General features: G+C 51.0%; 1 protein-coding gene across 2 annotated transcripts in view; it reads right to left on the bottom strand.

The window, feature by feature from the left end:
• PXDN (peroxidasin) overlaps positions 1-20,833 on the bottom strand; it is a 67,548-nt gene that overhangs the window by 21,246 nt on the left and 25,469 nt on the right. The window contains exons 4-11 of one of the 2 annotated variants that reach the window (XM_033437524.2): positions 17,279-17,350; positions 13,984-14,055; positions 13,564-13,635; positions 11,387-11,556; positions 8,961-9,078; positions 6,899-7,068; positions 1,332-1,604; positions 113-229 (exon numbers count right to left, since the gene is read on the bottom strand). In XM_033437524.2, coding sequence (XP_033293415.1) covers positions 113-229; positions 1,332-1,604; positions 6,899-7,068; positions 8,961-9,078; positions 11,387-11,556; positions 13,564-13,635; positions 13,984-14,055; positions 17,279-17,350 — 1,064 coding nt within the window. The remainder of the gene's footprint in view (positions 1-112; positions 230-1,331; positions 1,605-6,898; positions 7,069-8,960; positions 9,079-11,386; positions 11,557-13,563; positions 13,636-13,983; positions 14,056-17,278; positions 17,351-20,833) is intronic. The other variant, XM_033437525.2, reaches the window with a different exon arrangement.

Below are 20,833 nucleotides of genomic sequence, written 5' to 3'. Positions count from 1 at the left end.
ACCCGACGTGCCCGCAGCTCTGGGTCACGTTGGGTTCAGCCAGCCCAGGAGGTCCGAGTCCCAGGAAGGGAAGGACAGAGGGAGTGGGTCACCGTCCTGCCCGACACCTCACCTCCTTTCGTCCAGGCAATGACCGGCTGTGGGTAGCCCTTCGCCTCGCAGTGGAACTCAACTGTCTGACCCTCGATGACAGCTCTGTCCTGGGGCGTCACGGTGAACTGAGGAAGCGCTTCCGGAGGGAAAGACGTTGGAAACGCAACATTTAGGAGACAACCTTGGGTGAAAACGCTGTTTTGAAGGCACACCGCCCGCCCTCAAAGAGTCCTACCAGGACCCCGACTGTGGGTGCGGCACCCCGAGCAGAGGAAGATGCCGGAAAGTGAAAAGGAAGAAACCAAACGCTGGCGCTTCTCAGCGTCACGCTGACAAGCGTGCAGAAGACTCTTAATCTAACAGCACTGAGGCTACAACACAGAACACAGGTAACGACCTACTTCAGCTCCTGGAAGGGGCCTGACCTGAAGAGATTCATCTCACTCTTCAACCTAAACTAACATTTGCAAATGGTATAAAATGTCATCTAGCGCAACTGTGCATAGTGACAGGAGTTACTTTATTATTACGGGGTGAAAAAAATTACACAATAATATATGCAATATAATTCCATTTTTATAAAAGCAACAACCACAATCAAAAAAGGTAAAAACCAGTGACATGACTGCTTGGTCACAGGTGCAAAGAAAGGGCCAGAGGACGGATTAAGGACCAACTTTTAGTGACGTGGCTTCCACTGGCGACAGAGGAAGCGGGGTGGGGGACAAAGGAAGCCGGTGGGGACAGAGGAGAAGGAAAGACCTCATTCTCTGCATTTCACACTTCTGTGTTGTCCCAGCGCTTCTTAACCAAAGTCCCGCTGGGCAATTTATTTGAAAACTAATCAACTCATCACAGAGTCAATTAAGGAATTTGGAAACACACAGCATTAAGTCTTAAAACTATACATATTCTCAGACCCTATGTCCAAAAATTGACCCTAAGGAAATTCCAAGACGTGTGTAAGACATACTGATTCCGTACACGCAGGCCTTGGTGAATTGGCATGCGTGCCCACATTCGTGTGGGGAACACAGCAGAAAACTAAAGCTCTGACCACCTAAAGCCTGCACTTGGAAAATAAACATATCACCAAGTCCCACCGAAGGTCAGATGTGATGGGAGAGGATGAAGCAGGACCCGGGGCTGGAAGACCAGGCGGAGCCCGCGGAGGGGCTGGCTTGAGGGCAAGCCAGGGAGGCTGCGGGGAGCCGGGGCCTCTGCGTGGACGCTCTCACCTTGGACGATGATGAAAGCCGTGGCGTGGATGCTGTCCACGGTGTTGGAGGCGAAGCAGGTGTACTCGCCACTGTCCTCCCGTTCCACGTTCTGGATGTAGAGGCCGCCGGACGGCGTGATGCTCACCCGCGGGTCAGCGGGCACGGGGGTCCGGTCGCCTCTGGTCCAGGTGATCCTTGGCGGGGGGTGGCCCGTGGCGCTGCACTCCAGGGTCACACTTTCCCCCACCAGCACCTCCGTGTTCTGGGGTTGGATTACAAAAGCGGGGCGAGCTGTCACAGGAAACACAGATTCAGAGTTAAAATCCTCCAGTTAAGCAAATGTTTTTGCTTGGCGTTTCTATCTTCACGCTATTCATTCTAGCTATTAAAGTCTGAAATAAGTAAAACAGAAACAATACAATTGCACACTTTGTCTCCTTTCTTTTTTCAAGAAATGTGCAGACCGCAAAGAGGGTCGTGGCCTCAGGTCAAACCACCATCAGCAGCCCTGACTGACTGATTCCTTCTTCAAACGTGGACCAAACTCTGCAGAAGTCTTACTTTTTTAAAATTCTAAATGTATATGTCAGTCTTTTCAGTAAACCTTGCTAGTAGTTCTTACTGGTTATAGAACATTGTTTTTAAAGGGTATTTAGAACATACAGAAATAACAAATTTCCCTCATAGAAAGAAAAATACAGATTAATACTCTAAAGAGATGGTTATAATGACGATTACAAAAATCCAGAAAAAAACCCCACACACTTATTACTGAGCTTGTGTGTCCAGCACGTGAAGAAACAGAACTCTCACACGGGGGTAGCACAAGTTGCCACGGTCCACCTGGACAGAAACATGGCCACATACATCAAAACTAAAAATGCCTTCACCCTTTTATGCAGAAATTACTCTGCTAGGAATGTACCCCACAGATACCTGGTTGGCCAAAAAGTTCGTTCGGGTCTTTCCATGTTACAGAAAGACCCAAACGAAACTTTTGGCCAACCCAATATTTTTTACTGGCTTGTAAAACAATATATGTACAAAAAGGGGTTTTTATTACTGTGTTGTTTCTTCAGGCTGACATCCTGACCCGCAATTTTCCAATCCAAAAATAAAATATTTTTTCATAACTTCTTTCCTTGGTCTCTCTAGCACGAGGCTACTCACAATCTCCATTTATTCCGCTTACTGTGAACATCCGCTCAGTTTGCTACAGGATTTTATATACTGATTGGGTGGGGCATTGTCCAAGATTCTGTGATGGTTCAAGTCAGTAAATGGATTACGTACCATGTGGCCCTTCTGAAAAAAACCCCCAAATTTCCACATTTCAAACCACCTCTGGCCCAAAGGGTTTTGGATAAAGAGAGGAGACCCGTGACATGTACCCCAAAGGGAACGGGTTACACAGATGTTTCGTCTGGATAATGGGATTCCATGCCACCACCCATAAAAAGGGCAAGAGTAAGGAAGTCCCTCATATGTTGAAATGAAAGGTCTCTAACATCCAGTAAGTAAGAAGTAGCCCTGGCCTTGCAGGCACTGGCAGTATTTTCTAGAAGGAGGTTGGATGGAGGTGGGAATTACGTGGACCAGGGAAGGAGACAGGAAAGAGACTTCTCTACATCTTTTCTTGTTTGTTCATTTTTATTTTTTATTTTTAAACTACTTTATTTTTTTCTTCCAGTTGTATTAAGATATAATTGACACACAGCACTGTATACGTTTAAGGTGTACAGCATAATGATTTGACCTATATCAGTGGTTTGAATTACAGTAGTTACCAAAAGAAGTTTAGTGAATATCCATCACCTCCTACAGATACAAAAGAAAAGAAAAAGGAAAAATATTTCTTCCTCGTGAGGAGAGCTCTTCGGATACTTTTGCTTATTTTTAAACCCCACTTATCACACATCTAAGTAACAGTGGATCATAGAAAACACAGAAGTGACATTTAATGTTAGCATTTCCAGAGGATGGCAAACTGGAGATGTGGAGCCACGTACAGGGACAAGAACCAAAGGCGAAGCCCATCTAGAGGCATTGGCACGGCCCTGCAATTGTACATGTGGCTTGTAGGACCCTTAGGAGATAGAAAGATGAGGACACCCCAGGATGAGAGTCAGACAGAAAACTCTAGGACGGGTCCCCAAAATGCTCCACCATCAGTACGAGAAAGAGAAAGTCAGCTCCTACCCCCCAGCCCCCCGCAGGGACCTCTGCTGAGTAGAAGGGAGAAATAAACCTCATGTCAGCCTTTATCAACCCAAAGTGGGCCATCATATAGGCCTGCTGTCTACTTCACACTATGTTAGGCAGAAGGAAAGTGACCTCAGTGGAAGAGCTGAGATGCAGGAAGAAATAAAAAGAACTGGAAGTGATAATTACACGGTACAGCTAGACAAACATTAACAGTACAACATAACAACCTTTTATACATTAAAAAAACAGAACTCAGCCTAGAAACTAAGGTGGGTAGTTATATTTGAGACAAACGTAAAGACAGTAACTGTAAACGTTGATAATTTAAGAATGCATTTGAAATTTCTCTAGAATAATCACTTACAGAAAAGAAATAAGGTATATAACTTCCAAACTAGAAGTAGGAAATAGAAGATGAAAAAAAAATATTTCAAAACAAGGCAAGAAACATAGAAAAGGTTGGATAAATTGTCCAAAATAAGAGGCAGAATTTATAAATCTAAATTGCTAACCACAATAAATGTATATGGACTCGTTTTTAAAGTCAGTGTGAGTTTTTTAAAAAAAACTCTAGCTCTATACTGTTTACAACAAACACCCAAAATATACTAATATAGAAAAAGCTTCAGAAATAGAGTCACAGGGCTTCCCTGGTGACGCAGTGGTTGAGAATCTGCCTGCCAATGCAGGGGACGCGGGTTCGACCCTGGTCTGGGAAGATCCCACATGCCGCAGAGCGGCTGGGCCCGTGAGCCACAACTACTGAGCCTGTGCGTCTGGAGCCTGTGCTCCGCAACAAGAGAGGCCGCGATAGTGAGAGGCCCACGCACCGCGATGAAGAGTGACCCCCACTTGCCACAACTAGAGAAAGTCCTCGCACAGAAACGAAGACCCAACACAGCCATAAATAAATAAATAAATAAATAATTTTAAAAAAAACACCAAAAACCTGTAGGTTATAAAAAAAAAGAAAGAAAGAAATAGAGTCACAGATATAAAAAACAAATTTGTGGTTACCAAGGGGGAAGGGAGGGGGAGGGATAAATTAGGACATTGGGACTGACATATACACACTACTATATATAAAACAGATAACTAATAAGAACCTGCTGTACAGCACAGGGAACTCTTCAATACTCTGTAATGACCTATATGGGAAAAAAAAATCTAAAAAAGAGTGGATATATGTATAGGTATAACTGATTCACTTTGCTGTACATCTGAAACTACTACATTGTAAATCGACTATACTCCAGTAAAAATGTAAAAAAAACGTAAAAAAGAAAGGTTCAGAGCAAAATGATGGGAAAAGTATAGTTGACAGACACTAATCAAAAGAAAGTGGGTTGCATCCATATAAAATCAAACTAACCTTAAGGCAAAAAGCATTAATAATCAAAAGTTTAGTTCCTGAGGAAGATTAAAAACTGCAAACTTACATGCCCCTAATAATAGCTTCAAAAAAGATAGAGTACATTTAGCCCTTTGTGACTCATGGAGACTTACAAATGGGTCCATTATCATTACCTACGTCACGGTGTTGGCAAACTTCTGTAAAGGGCCACAGAGCATATTTTTTGGGCTTTTCAGGCCATAAATCTTTGCATGTGATTATGTTCCAATAAAACTTAATTAACAGACATTGAAATTTGAACTTCATATAATTATCATGTATTCTAAAATATTACTCTTAAGTTGTTCACATAAAAATGTAAGACACTTTTTTTTTTTTTTTTTTGCGGTACACGGGCCTCTCTCTGTTGCAGCCTCTCCCATTGTGGAGCACAGGCTCTGGACGTGCAGGCTCAGCGGCCATGGCTCACGGGCCCAGCCGCTCCGCCGCATGTGGGATCTTCCCGGACCGGGGCACGAACCCGTGTCCCCTGCATCGGCAGGCGGACCCTCAACCACTGCACCACCAGGGAAGCCCAAGACACATTTTTACTTCAAAGATCTTGGAAAAACAGGCAGTGATCCAGGTTTGGCAGCCCCTAGTCTAGGCTGGCAGGCTGCCACTGGCTGACCTACTCACTCTGCAGTGACATTCCAGTCACGGATTTAGGAGACCCTCCATGTGCATTTTAGGGAGCAGTGCCAACATGCACAGACTAGTGCACTAAAGAAGGCTCTCGTGCCCGAGAGAGAAACAAAAATTCAGATCAAAAGGGGTTAGATTTGGAACTCTCAGGCCACAGAGAGATTTTAATATTCCCAGCTAGGAATCAATTATTCCGCTAACACAGCAACTTTGCTAAGGAAATGCACTGTTTATGTTCTATTACTGCCTTTTGTCCTCTGACACATACCTACAGAACTGCACCACTCTGTTCAGTATTTTGTGGGTTTCCCTGTGCCTGACAAATTAAGCGCAAGCCCCTTCTGTGACCGGGAGCTCTAACTTATCTGTGGTACGTTCACAGCCATGTGACTTTGCAAAGATGCTGGACGCCTTGTTCCACTCGGGGAACATGGGATTAAAGGGCTTTGATGTGGCTGCAATATATGCACTGCACTTTCCCTTGAAGGGAAATTCGACAGCTGGGAACTCTCATTCATCAGTAAATCTTGACTGTGCCTATGCTGGGATGAACCAAGTGCTACGAAGGTCTTGTACTAGGATCTAATCAAAGAAACACACAAACCACTTATCTTGGGATTGAGGGCACTGCAATGCCCTGAACTGATAAACCATGAGGGAAACACAGACCCTGGCCCACCTACACGACAATGACACAGGCCCATGGAGGCGGCCTGGCCACCTGTGCTCTTCCAGCAGCCACGGGGGATCAGGCCCACCCTGGGCTCTGCTCCAAGGGCCACAGCTCCTCTTCTGACCAAGGCTCCAAAAGTCAACACTTCGACAAGGGCGGGGTCTGTAACCTGGTGGGACCCAGGCCAATCAAGGCCACAGCCGTGCTGCCTTTGGCTCAAACAATCTTTTCAGTTCAGGTGCCAATATTTTAGACCTGTGAATTCTGCATACAAATTCCGATTTCTGGCTTCTTTAAAAACAGCCAAAGCCCTTAGCACAAGAGAGAGCCACTGCCAAATGGCAACAAGTGAGAGGAGCCCCTGGGACCAGCGTGAGTGGGAGGTGTCGGGGGACGGGGCACGTGTCTGCCCAGGTGTCCACAGCTCCTCTGCACTGTGCTCCCAGCAGCGCCTGTCTCTACTGTCCACTCTGAGTGGCCGTCCTGGATCAGGGGTTGATGGTGGACCAGGGCAATGGTTGGGGGTCACCTATGACCCTGAGCCGACCCTGCTGCGGCAGCTTAAACGGGAGACCTTGGTGTTTGTCTTTTACCACCAGGTGCAAACAAAGAAGGGAGTGGACCGGGAAGAAGGTGGGCTCTAAGTGTCTGAGTGAGCACTCAACGTACCTGGAGACCCGAAGTACCTGAGGGTCACCTCCTGCGTCTTTACCTCTCCGGCCACGTTTTTCGCCATGCACTGGTAGATGCCCTGGTCTGTCTCCCGCGTGTTCTGGATCATCAGGGTCCCATCGTCCAACAGGTTCAAGCGGGAGTCCGTCTTCATGCTCAGCTCGTTACTGGAAAGACAGACCTGGCAGGCTCAGGCTCTGAAACAAGGAAACACCTGGTCCCCCGCGGCGGGCTTCTGTCCTGGCGCGGAGGCCCCAGCCTGGAGGCATGCAGCACCTGGAGATGCGGGGCCTTAACTCGCCTTCCTGGAAACTGTCCTTCCCAGCAGGCTGACTTACCGGCATTTCTGGGAAAAGTGTTTACGCACTGTGTTTATTTGCATCTGTAATTAACTCACATATTCACTTTTATCATTTACATGTTCAACCTACAAATGTTTCAAAGTGGTCCTCGTTCCAAAGGGAAAAAATGAACAGAGTGGAAAAAATTCACAGGAAAACTTTCCCTTTGTTTCTGGCAAATCCATTCGAGGCAAAGGGGTAGAAACATTTAAGTTATTAAAAGTGGAAGATTACAAACGTCCCTAGAACAACACCGCCACTGTTCGAGGGATTCCCCAGGACCCCTCTCAGAATCCAGGTGCCCACAGGCTACAGACCCGGCCGCGGGAGGCGCTGTCCGGTTCCCCGCCCCCCTCCCTCATGCTGTGCTCCACCTGTGCCAACCACGCCACCAAAACTGGCATCTCCGTCCTTCACGAGCACTTCCGGATGGAGGCAACAGGCCTCTCAGGCCCCAAACGTGAGGCTCTTCCTGATGTGGCCCAGCTTTTTCCCACAGACACCGTGAGCCCCGGGGGAGGCTGGGCTGCTGCAGATGGGCCCCGGGGCGCAGCCGTGCACCAGACGCAGGCCTGGGGCCTTGGGTCTCCCTCTGCCGTGACTGGCTCTGCGATGTTAACTCTTAGTATCCAAGTGTTGGCTTACAAACGTGGGTGTGACCACTCACAAATGCAGGTGTGCTGGCCTTGAGCGAATCTGTGCTTCTCTGCCTTTTGAACGCACACTCCCCAAAGGAAGCTCTCCCGTGTTCGCTCTGGAATTTACCTCTTGCCACCCTCAGAGCTGTCCCAGATCCCAAGGCACTGGGGACAGGCCAGCATCTCACATTCCCCACACAGCTCTGGCCCCGAGCCCGGCGTCAGCTGCACTAGGTCGACGACAAAGTCAGGCCTAGAACCACTCCACGCCTCCATGGCAGGTGCATCTCGGGTGACCCCCCAGGCTCGCTGCCCTGTTCTCCTGTGCAAACACCGCTGGACTCGAGAGCTGGTGTCAGGGGCCCATCTCCTCTCACCATCGCGACTAAACCCAGCCAGGGGCTCTTCGGGCCACACTGAACCCACAGGAGGCTCTGCTGGTGAGTGAGCACAGGCCGGGGTGCTAGCGTTTACAATAAGCACGGGGGCAACAACGACAACGTGGTCTCCCGCGGAGGTTTCCTGCCCAGGACTCGGTTCAAAGCGGATGCGTGCAGGTGCCGCCCTTCAACCCAGACGACCCTCGGTGGTCGGACCCCCGGGCCCCGCGGGGATCTAACTACACCCCCCCCATACCAAGATGCTTGTGGACAGAAGGCGAGGCCTGGGTTTCCGGAGACTAATCAAATGCACAGGAGCGAAGTGCGTGCGTTCACCTCACAGGGTCTCCCTGAAGATGCCACCTGCAGGGAGGACCCCCCTCACCTCCTTGGGACGCAGGGACCTCAGCCCCGGTTCCGTCCCGTTCCTCTCCCCGGACGGGGGTAACTGCCCCTTCCGTGATGACCGGCCTCGCTGACCCGGACCAAGCCCGGCAGAGGGTGACTCGGGGCGCGCGCCTCGCAGAGGCCAGGATGTGCCCGGCGGCGACTTCAAAGCGGGAAGGTTGCCCGGAAAGCACTCCTCCTCCGTGCTCTCCTTCCAGGGAGGAGGGTCAGGGCGGGCGGGTCGGCCGTGGCTCACCGGCACCTGGATGCAATGGGACCCGGCGCCCCCGGCGGCCCGTCCGGAGCCACTTACTTGTTTCGGAGCCAGATGATCTCGGGCTTGGGGTTGCCCTCAGCCCTGCAGGTGAAGAAGACGGTGTTGCCCAGGGTGACGTCTGCGTCCTGCGGCTCCGACGTGATCCGCGGCCTTTCTGCACCAAAAAGGAAAGCAGGCCTTCCTGGTCTTAAACCATCACGTGACAAGAACCCAGAGCAAATCCCTTCTGTTCGAGACAAAATCACTCCCACGAGAACGGCAGGGGGGCATCTCCACGGAGAAGACGGTGTTAGAGCCGAATTACACAGCATTGCCAGCCTCTGAGGTCCACCCGCTGAGAACCCTGGCAACCGGTGGCACTGAGCCTCTGACAGACAGAGCACCGGGTGACGACCTCAGTGGGCGCTCCCCCCGAGAGAGCCGGACACTCATGAGTCAACAGTGTTAGGGAATGAAAGGACAGACAGTGGCACTTTTCAGCTGAAGCCGCCACGAAGGCAGAGGCTGTGCAGGTGCGGCCAGGGGCTCCCAACCGCGGGACCATCTCAGTGTGGGGTTCCCACTGCGGTCCCTACGGCCACCCAGTCACTGAGCACAGAGAGGCATCCCTCCTGCACTCCAGCTGCTGGGTGACTGTCCTCTCTGTGTCCTCACAGCAGGCTGGACTGGTCACCTTCTAACCAGGAAACTCAGAGAGCTGACCCCTCTCAGCCCAGATGTATTCACTGACCTGCCACGTGCAAATGCGTGTGCTCCTGTGTGTGTGTACATGCGTGCACGTGCCTGCAAGTGTGTGCACAGTGCCTTCACAACACCTGGCATCTTAAACAGCCACAAAAGGCCGTCTGCGTGTCTATTACTGCACAGCGTCAACAGGAAACCCCTCGGACTCACCGCCGGCCACGTTAACCCCCCGAGGCCACGCTGCTCCCGTTTCCACTCCCAGGCGCCCTGCTCCCCATGCCAGTCTGGACACTGCGGCTCCCTCTGCTGTAGCCGGAGGACCCCCAGCCCCACCGCTCATCCCTGGTGCCACACTCGCCCACTCGCCATCCTCTCTGACGTGCTGAATTTGGGAACGTGGAGAAAGCTCTGCTTCTCCATTCTGTCTCCAGGAAGAGGCAATGGTGCTGAAGGAGCTGGAGGAAGGACCAGCCTCCTGAGTGCCCCCCAGTGACCCCGAGTGACCGGCAGCAACCGAGGACCTGCCAGGACACTAAGGGCAGAGGCATCGTCCCCAGGCGTCCCGCGAGGCCCCGGGAGTTCAGAAAGTTCAAGGCACCACTGCCTCGGTCACCCCAGCCTGGCCCCTGTTGACAAGGTCGGAGCTGGGCTGGGGTGGGGTTGAGGGAGGAGGGTCCGCTCCTCCCCCAGAAGAGAGGTGGGCAGAACCCAGGCCGACTCAGGAGGGCAGCCCCAAGGTGGGCACAGGGAAGTGAACCTGTCGTGACCCCCGAGCAGGTCCAGAGGGCAGAGGTCAGAGGGAGCAACCTCCCCCTCTCCACCCGTCCTTTGCCCAGGAAGCCGACCCTAAGGAGACAGTCTGGAGAACGGGGTGCACAGAGCTCAGCACTGCTGCCCATCCTGAGGGACCCCTGCCAGCAGAGCAGCCCTTACAAAGACGAGGGCACGACGCGCGGAGGCCACAGGGTGGCCCTGGGACTGAAGTCAGTCACTGCACACACTAGAGGCAAAGGAGCCTGACTGTACGGGGATCGCTCGTAAAGCGTTACAAACAGCGACGAGTGAAGTTACATAACTGCGGGGGGGGGGGTTACTGTGAAATGGAGTGACCTTCGAAGTAATTAATTCTGTTTTCAATATTTGAAAATAATAATGATGCTCTGGAGAACCTAATTTTAGCATCACCCCCCCCCCCCCCGCAAAAGTGCTAAACTTAAAAGAAAAGCTGGATTCCTTGGGCGTTTGTTTATCAGGAAGATTCGTCCGGCGAGATTTGGTTTCACTCCTTTTCTTGTGTTTCTTCGTGAGGCACTGCGTACGCGCAAGCAGTGCACAGGTGCGACAAGCCAGACAAACTCGGCCTACGGCCACTGGGCGTGGCCACCACCCAGATCCAGACCCAGGAGGCTGCCGGCTCCCAGCCAGCAGCCCTGCGCCCTCCCCCGGAAACCGCCCCCGCCCCCGCCCCCCAGCCCCCCGTGGGTCCTGCCAGCCAGGCAGCTGCAGCCTCTAGAGGCAGAGGCCTGGAAGGAGCAACAGGTAGTGGTGCATTTCAGGTGCCTATTTTTTTTGCAGGGAAACCTGAAAATTAAACCCAAGTTTATTACCAGATAGTTAGTTTCTTACAGGTACTACAGAGACGGGCTTTGTAAAGCAGGGTCCGGTCAGGCCCCACCCAGACCTGATCTGTGGGATCAGCCAGTGACAGCTGGAGACAGGGCTGCACACGCTATGCCCTCTGGACACCAATGCGGGCTTGGGTCCCGGGACTCACTCACCACAGTCCAGCTCCTCTGGGGTGATGGCGGCCACCGAGCGCCCCTGGATGCGCCTGGGGTATTCACAGGTGGCCGCTGCCTGCGCATTCCCCGACCGGGCGTAGCTCTTCAGCAAGTCCGCCAGCCACAGGATCTCACAGTCACAGTGAAGCGCGTTGGAGTCCAGACGCCTACGAGGAGGTGAGGACGCCGGTGAGACAGGGGATGGGCAAGGGCTGACCCGGGCCAGGGAGACCCGAACTGACCAGCAGGGACGGGGCCCGCAGACAACAGAATCTGACCCGGTCCTGCCCGACCAAGGGACCCAGCAGAGATCCACACTCGGCAGAAGGAAGAGCCCGAGAGCGGGGGAAACCCGAATAACGCAAATAAAGGGTGGTGGAAGGAGCAATCAAATACTATTTTAGGTTCAAGACCGAGGGACAGACACGTGCTGGACGAGTCCGGGAAGTTTCATGAAAAGCACAAGACAGGAGCCTTCGTAAAATCAGTAATGCAGAAATCCCCACCACCCGGAACTACTCCCGAACTCTCACCACCACTGGCGCTGCGTCATCATGTACTACCTCATTTAACCCTTAAATATGCCCTAAAGGACAGTCAGCCCACAGGGCACAAATCTCAGCTGCTGAACTAAGTGCCGGGAGAAAGCGCCCCACGGGGCTGGACACATCCGTCCCAGCAAGCGGAACAGGCAGGGTGTCATCTCCTCCCTCGGAAACGACCGTTTATGCAGCAAAGCACGAGGTAAGGAGTGTAACGGGGGGACGTGAACCAAGAGCGAGGAGGTGGCAGCAGGGCCGGCCCCGTTCAGAGGGAGCTCCCCGGGATCAGAGCCGAGGGGCTGCCCTCGGGCGTCCACTGAGCTCACACCTGCCAGCCAGAGCTCCCCAGGGAGGCGGGCCCGTGATGGCCCACCTCCCACTTGCATTTCTCCAGGACACTGGCTCGGAGGGGGCAGCAGGCAGAACTGGCCCTCTGTCTGGACAGCCAGCTCTGATGAGCACGTCCCGTGGAATCCATAGGGTTCAATGCAGACATGACAGAACCTCCCCCCCGCCGATTCCTCAGGTCAGCAGGCCGTGGGGGACCCAGAACCTTTCCGGCGCCCGCTGACCCCAGAGCCCCTCTGAATAAACGGCAGGACCTCTGTGCTCAGGACGGGCCCCAGTGACAGTGGATGAGCAGGTGTGTAGCCCTGGCCAGCGGCCCCTGGGCCGAACGGCCAGAGCAGGAAGCCCCCGACTGCATGCTCCCCTCTGCCGTCTGGGGGGGAGGGGGAGGTTCACTGGGGCCGAGAAACCTAGGGTTTCACAGGCCGAGCAGATGCAGAGGGCAGTGCTAGACCATCAAAAGGCCCAAAAGGAGGCAGAGACGGAGAAGGACCTTTCCAGCCTTCTGTAGACTCGGGTGACCCCCACGTGCCCTGAGCTTGTCTTGGCAACTCCTGGCAATTTCTTTCCTACCCTCTCTCATCTACCAAACAGGCAGTGTTTCTCACCTGCCACCCTAGAACGCAGTTTTTAGTTTGGCTAGGGATTTCTTTATCCTATAAAGAAAAAAATCGTAAATAGTGAGGAAACTGTGTCTTACTTAACTCAAGAGAGAAACAAAGGCCACTCTGGGCCCAGGCCTGGTAATTTGACTTTTCTATCTCTTTCTTAAGTCCAGTTCATTGTACACTCTCAGTAATACCTAACTGAAAAACAATGGCCTTGAAGAGCTCGGAGAAAAACACACAAAAGATGTCAGATAGCTTTCTCCATCAGCTATTATAAGAAATTACTCAGTGTAAAGATAAATTATTTTTACAGACCTAAGAATGGACAGAATTCAGTTACGTGCATGCCTAAATAAAAGGAATGCAATACAGTTGCGATTAATTCTAGGCCAATTTTATTTCCACCAGTACAATGTGTAACATGGAATTAAAGATTAATTTGAGGAATTTAAAATTGATTTTTAAAAACGTCTTCCTGTTGCCACATTCCTCCAAGCCAGCTCGGTCTTGGTTTGGCGTTCTGACGGCTTAATCCACCCTCCCTTCCTAATTCATATCCGGACTGTGATGAACTCTTCTTTGAAATACCCAGTAAAAGGGGTCAGGTAAATGCATATGACATGGAGAAATTATTAGCCTTTGCTGAAAAGACAGCATAAAGGGTTATTATACTTACAATCTTTTCATAGATTCCAAGTGATTAAATGTTCCCGGAACCAAGTGTGTAATTCGGTTGTTATGTAAAAACCTGTTGAAAGAGGCGATAAACCACAGCAATGCTTTAAAATACTTCCCTAGACGTGCAGAAAAGTGTACAAGCAGGTAAATAACTCAGCTTTCAGAGAACATCCCCGTGACTGCCTTTGTTTCGTAAACATGAATTTGAGAACAATGTTATTTAGTAGAGAAAATAACTACATTGTTTTCTATTTTATCACTATTCCCACTTCTGAACTGTTAGAGGAGAGCACAGATTTCCTACTGAGACGTTTCCCGGTTGCTTGAACAGACAGAGGTGTTCTTTCTGTTACGGGAAATGGACAGAGCCACGGGCTCCAGGACCCGCAGGGAAAGAGGGGCAACCAACACCACTTACAGCCTCTCCAGCTTCGGCAAATGCTGAAATGACTCTGGGTCCAACGTTTCTATCTGATTAAAGTGCAGGTATCTAGAGGAGTTTTTAAACATGGGAAAAAGAAACAAATTTTAAACCATTTTATACTTTTTATAGATCTATAGGGTTTTGCTGAAAACATTTGTTCTCTAAGTCATTTCAAATACACACGTCAATAGATAACTCTCTAGATCTCCTACATTGTATGGAAAACAAACGCAGTCATCAAATAGGAAGATTAAAGACAACGGAAAACTGGGTGCAGACTTTAAATGATTGACTGGACAATACGACTAAGGGTCAAGCACACCGACCGGGCTTCCTCCCCACCCAGCGGGGAAAGCCAGGGACACTCAGCTCTCCAAATACATGGACCTTTCTAGAAAAAAATCAACATGATCTTCATTACACCACACACGCAGGTACGTGAATGCCTTCATTCCAATCTTTTAATTTACAAACGGATTTAGGAGACTTACACTTCAAGGTGACATTGGGTATATTGTTTTTCAGCTACAGAAACAGCAACTACAGAAGAAACCTGGCCCTGAGTTAAGCGAAATAATGTATTTCCTCAAATGTCCTTTAATTACATCGACCATCCAGAGCTTATACTTCCGTTTCTTTCCGCTTATACTTCTTTCTTGCCGTAAGTTACACATTTTTTCGTAAAACTAATTTCTTCTCATTGTCTTGCATACCGCCTTTCTCACTTTGAAAATTGGTGGGCTTTTGCCTTAGAAATACACGGAAGCCCCCTCTAATCGGTGCCCGTGCAGGAGCCCCTCCTGCCACACAGGGACCTGGCCCGACACGCCAGGCTGTGTCTTCACGAGACGCTGGGACCAGCAGGGTCACAGCACAAACCCACGCAAAGGAGAGCTCTCTCCACACTCCCTCCACCAGGTACAGCCTTTCACTGACTTTCTGAAATGATGGAACCTCAGGGTCCCTCGCCCTGTCCTGTCGGTGTCCGGCCTGCCCTGGGCCAGCTCGCCGAGAGAACCACCGTGGTGACCACGCGGCCTCAGAGCTGCCCACCGTCCTCCGCGGGCAGGCAGCCTGGTGGGGGCTGGGTCTGTGCCCACCGCCCTCCCTGCGAGGGTGGGGGCCTGAGGGCAGGATGGCGGGGGCAGAAACGCCCCGTCCTGACTCTGCAGGACGTGCACTTCCAGCGGCCACCGTGGAGCAGCCTGGGGCCACGCCATCAAGCACAGACACGGGGAGCAGACGCGCTCAGCCGCGCTGCTCCGGAGACCGCGGGCCGGCCGGCCGGGTCCGGGGCGAAGCCAAGGGAGGGAGAGAAGGGAAGACACGCCGGTCCCAACCTGATGCTGCTTAAAAATCCACGTGCCGACAGCCAGGGGGAGGCTGACCGGACGCGGGTGCTGCCTTGCGGGGCTCAGGGTTCACAGGCTCCCTGGGCTGTGGCCCCTCTACCGATGGTGGAGGAAAACGGGCCGAAGGCAGGAAGGGAGCCCCCAGCGCCGCCCACGGTCCCCGCCCCTGCCCGCGGCCAGCCTCTCAGGGAGCCCAGGTGAGCCTGCTGGACGGGGCGGGTCTCACGCGTGGCCTAAGGAGCCTGTCAGCGCCTCCGGGTTAGAGACCAGAGCTAAGGACACACTTTGGGCAGCCAGCCGGCCCAAGGCTGCAGCCCGTCACCAAGTGCCCTGCTCTGCATCTGCGCCTGTTCCAGGAGTCTTCCCCCAGCCCTGGGGCAGGGGGTGTCCACGCACGGCCGGTTGCTGAGGCTCTGTCCCAATCGATTTCGCTCAAATAAACTCTAAACATTTGTATAAGCCTCCGCTTATCTTTTAAGGCCTGCGAGAGCCGACGTGCTGGGCAGACACGGGGCTCGGGACCAGCCTCCCCACATGTGCCAGCTCTGGGCATGGGGGGCCCCGCAAGGATGGGGACCCGAAGCGCTCTGCACGCGGCGGGGGCAGATCTGAGCGCGCTCCTAGGGGAACGCTCCCCTCCCCCTCACAGTGCCTCCCTGAGGGGCGGGGACGGGTCCCAATCTCCCTTCATCCCTAAGTCTCAGCAGCAGAGACCCCTCCCTCCCAGCGCCTGATCCTGGGTTTGGAGGCAGCCTGTCTCAGGATGCTGTCCCGAACCCCTAGGACCTTGGTCACCAACTCCCACTCGGCGCTCCGTGGATGCCATTCCCCTTCCCTCCTCATTTCTCCCAGACTTTGCCTCTGTTTTCCTCAAAAATAACCCCGCTCACCCCCTCCCAAGGCTCGATGGGCCTCACCTAGTTCCACACCTGACAGCACGTGTAAATCCCAGCCCCAGATCCATTAAAACTGAGTCAGATGCAGGAACGTGTTCCGGGGACCCTCCCTCCACCTGGGGGCTCTCCAGATACTCCCAGGTGTTTCTGTGATGATCTGATCCCTGTGTCATTCTCCCTGAAGCCGAGGTGCACAGCCCCTCATATACAGCTTCTTTCTAAATCCAGTCCACGGCGAGCCGTGCTCGGGAAAGTGGCTCTCAGCTGGATAAACAAATGGGTATCTGAAAACAAGAGCCCTGTGTGTGCTTCGGAAGCTCCTGGTTCAGGTGAGGCCTCCCCAGCTCTGCCTCAAGGCGTCTGGAGATGTTTCCATGTCCGGCCAACTAACAAAACACGAACCACATCCTCAGCTGCAGCACCCCCGTGAATAAACTGCCTGACACGGGATGACTCCAGCCCATTGATGGACGGGTGACCCGCCAGGCAAACAGTCAGAAAATGCCTCTGACCAGGAATTCTACTTCAAATGGGCATGCTGACCTCACAGCAAAGTAGGACTTCCTTCATACGCAGCCCAAGAAACAACATCCAGCGTCCCCTAACTGGAAACACATGGAAAAGTTTATTTTCTCCAAAATAATGACATCGTGAATGACGCAAGTAAACCGGACGTGCAGATTCACAAACAGGAAATACTGTACGAGGAAAACAACTTCCTGGTCCGCGAAAGACCTCTACTTGCTCAGATCTGTTTACAAGTCTATCTTGTTAAACTGGAAGCACCATGGGGACAGGGGTCAACCGGTGTTACTGGTCCTTGCCCCAGGAATGCAGGGCACAGGGGGTGGGGTGGCTGCCCAGATGGGCGGGGTCAGAAGGAGGGAGGGACCACGGCTTTGTCATCTGCATGCACACAGCCCTACGCCCCCGGAGCACAGACATGCATCGTGCAAACAGCAGACTTGGCCTAGTTTTCCCTGCAAGAGGCAAAGGGCAGGTGAAATCTGAGACACCGCAGAGCAGAGGAGAGGCACTTACAGTTGCTCTAGAGAGGCAAGTCCCTTAAACGCTTGCCTGCCAACTGACTGGATCTCATTCTTGTACAGATAGCTGAAACAAGAAACACGGGAGGATTAGCACACGCACGCCAGGCCGTAACTCAGGGTGGAAGGAAGAATTCAGTTGGCACGTGGAGACAGTTTTCAAATTCATGATCGTATTAGGATACAAACAGAACGTTTACACAGTAGGTACAGTTCCTCCAAGGAGGCTCCCCTTCCCCTTTCTAAGGAAAACCTCCAACCGGAGATGATCAGACCACCGCCACGTCTTCAGGAAACTCACAGATTCTTGGAGGACAGCTTATGAGCAGCTGACAAAGCATTTGCTTCGAAGCCTGAAGAAAATAAAATCATTTCCCGAAAAACAGGTCAAATGCATTGAATATAGGCTCCTGTAACTGATACAGTTTCAAAATGCCCAGAGATAATCTGGGGAATAGAAATTACAGACTAAATTACGAAGACTACATATTCTGTTTTCCGCTCAGAATCCCGTTCTCCTACAACAGAAGCAACCAAGGCTGAGCAGAAGGGGCACCCGAGGGGCCCACTGCCTGTTCCTTACGGCCTGCACGCTAATGGTGCTTATGTTTCTAAATGGTGAAATACTTCGAAACACATGAAAATCACGTGAAATTCACATTTCAGTGTCCGAAAATACAGTTCTGTTGGCACACGGCCATGCCGACTCATTTACTGTGGTCTACGGCTGACTTCGTGCCCCATGGAAACACAGACGTATGGTCCTCAAAGCCTCACGCGTGTACTGCCCCGTCCTTTCCAGAAGAAGCTGGCCAGCTCCTGAAGGAACCCATCAAGGGTGAAGACTTTCACGCCAAAGTATCCAATTCCACCAGAAACACAAAACCACGTGTGTGGGGTCCACCCATCTGTCCTGGACTTCAGAACACATGTCTACCGCGGCCGTCTGGATCAGACGTGGAGACACCTGCCCCGGGCATTTCTCCATCGCTGATGTGGGCAGAGGGACGGATCGAAGTCCACACCTTTCCTACAGTGTAACCCAGGCAGATCCTTCTCCACACACTGGGTGCTCGGTGGCTGGGCTCTCACCTACCTACCCACTTAATAAACGACACCGCTTTGTCTCAACGCTTGTAACGTCGCCTACTTCATTTCCAGGACATGCGTTTTACTTAATAATATTTGGTGCACGGCCCAGTCTAACAGGACCTGCTGTGCTGCCTTTAATCGCTGCAATCCTTCCAAGCGTTTTCCCTTCTCTCTCTGTGCAAATCTGCTGAGACGATTTCAGCAAGAACTACAGGCCTTAACACAAGCCAGCCAGAATTCCCCCTGAAACTGAGGCCCAGTGCCTGAAAGAGGCCTGGCACAGACATTACTCCTCCAGGCTGCCGGGTCTGAGCCCTTGAACTGCCACCTACTGGCTGTGTGTCTTGAACAAGAATTAACGTTCTCTGCCTCAGTTTCTCCGTATGTAAGATGGAGTGAATAGCAGGACCTCACAGGATGACTGAAATTCAACCAATATATAGAGAGCTTTCGAACAGGGCCTCACACGTGCAACTCCTGTCCAGGTGTGAGCTGTTTCTCCTACTGCTAACCCTATAGGAGGTGAGTCTGAACAAAGGTTTCTGTGCCTGTCTCTTAAACACACACAAGCAAAACAAAGTATCAACACAGACATCACCTTGCATGCACTTCAAGAAGATGAGAGTAAAGGAATCCTGTCAAAGAGTACATGCAGTTGAACCAAGCTAGGACATATGAATGCATGCTGGTAAGGACACTGGAGCGTAATCTGTTTTCCTAAGAATAACTTGGTATTGATCATGATCTAACAGTAAATCATACATAATTTTCTACTTCATCAGAGAGTTGACCCTTTGAATATGAGTTCTAACTACCTGAAGGGTTAATTTTCATCATCCGGAAAGCTTAATGAAGGCAAAGGTGTATTCCTTACCAGAAGTCACTGGAGCTCCAACACGTAAGGAACACTCAACCTCCAAAAATACACTTTGGCACTGATTAGATAAATACCAAGGCTGCAATAATCAATAAACTGTGGAAGCCTTCTTAAACATTGAAGATGCATACCGCACGGTCTCCTAAGTCAGTGCCTGTCAGGATGGACCCTCCCGACGTGGTCTGGGAAGTCGGAGGAGAAGGCTGGGTCACGGGACACCTTCCCGCCACAGCTGCATCCCTGTCCTGGTGTCTGTTCTCACAGCGGTCCATCTCCCCCCCCGCCCCCCCACCCCGCCCACTGCTCAGCCCATCCCGGTGACCCTGGAACCTACCGCGTGGGTGTCTCGGATGAGTTCAGGTGGGAGGGGGAAGGGTTGGCACGTGGATGCCTTGACAGGAAGCCCGTCAACAGACGAGGTTTAAAAGTATTATTTTTAAAAACTGTCTTAAGTGAAAAATGAAGTATCCCTAACTACTAGGGTAAATGATAAGTTGCTCTTAAGTAATTCAAACCAAAAAAATAAAAAATAAAGTAAAAAAATTGTTTTCTTAGAAACAGACTAAACATGCACACGCACTGCAAATACTGGCTCTCAGTTAACGGACTCTGCTTCTGAGAAACCCAGGCTTTCTTCTGGGGCTCACACAGCGCTTAAAATCAGAAACCAAAACAAAACGTAAGTAACTAAATGAAAAGACCTTTCCCTCATTTCAAAACTGAGCAACAAAGCTTAGTGTGAACATTGTTAATGAAAAATTAATATACTGCATCAAAAGTGATGGAGAAAAGTGTGTAGACACGACACTTTCAGATTCTTTGTGGACGAAGATGTATTTAATAAAGAGTTAATGTTATCTCTTGCTCATAACCACTGTCTCACCTAAACTCAACAGGACTTGGAGACATCCAGGTTCACTTAAGCCACACGTTTCCCCCCAAATCACTGATACCAATCCCTCATTAAAATGGTCTAGCTGAACAGTCCTAAAATGAAGAGTAATTTCCTCAAGGCACATGATACTTACTTCTAATCTGTTAGAACCAGCAATGTATTCAGTGTTTTGTTAAAGTTTCCAACTTCAAAATAAGTGCCTGTGAAGGTATTGAACCAGGCGAGGTCACTTTCTAACTGCAAAAGTGACTTCAACAAGCAGATGTTTTAAATGCTAATAAACTCATTAATTCAAATCAATTTTTAAAGGTAGAATAAAATTTAACTACATAAAAATAAGAGGTGAAATCACTTGGCGGAAGATAGGGAAAATCAGCAGGAATTAGTGACATTCCAGAGGGATCTGTCATTCCCATCTCACATCTCGCCCACCCCTGAAAGCTCAGATCCCACAAAGTATGTCAGCTGTTCACACTGGCGGCTGAACATAACTCACCACCTTCCATCTCAAGAAGCGTCATTATTACCCGAGGATGATTTTCAGAGGCTATAGTTTTTAATTTTATTCAACCTATTCTACTTAAGGCTTAGCAGATAAACACTAGAAATCACATAAGGTAGCACTTTATACTGATAACGACTCACTTTAAAAGTCCCAACCAAAGTTTCACTCACCTTTCGGAAAT

The sequence above is a fragment of the Orcinus orca genome, chromosome 13 (genome assembly GCF_937001465.1).
Source record: "Orcinus orca chromosome 13, mOrcOrc1.1, whole genome shotgun sequence".
Taxonomy (NCBI): domain Eukaryota; kingdom Metazoa; phylum Chordata; class Mammalia; order Artiodactyla; family Delphinidae; genus Orcinus; species Orcinus orca.
The sequence above is the reverse complement of the archived record's forward strand: the minus strand, read 5'-3'. Positions and strand labels throughout refer to the sequence as shown.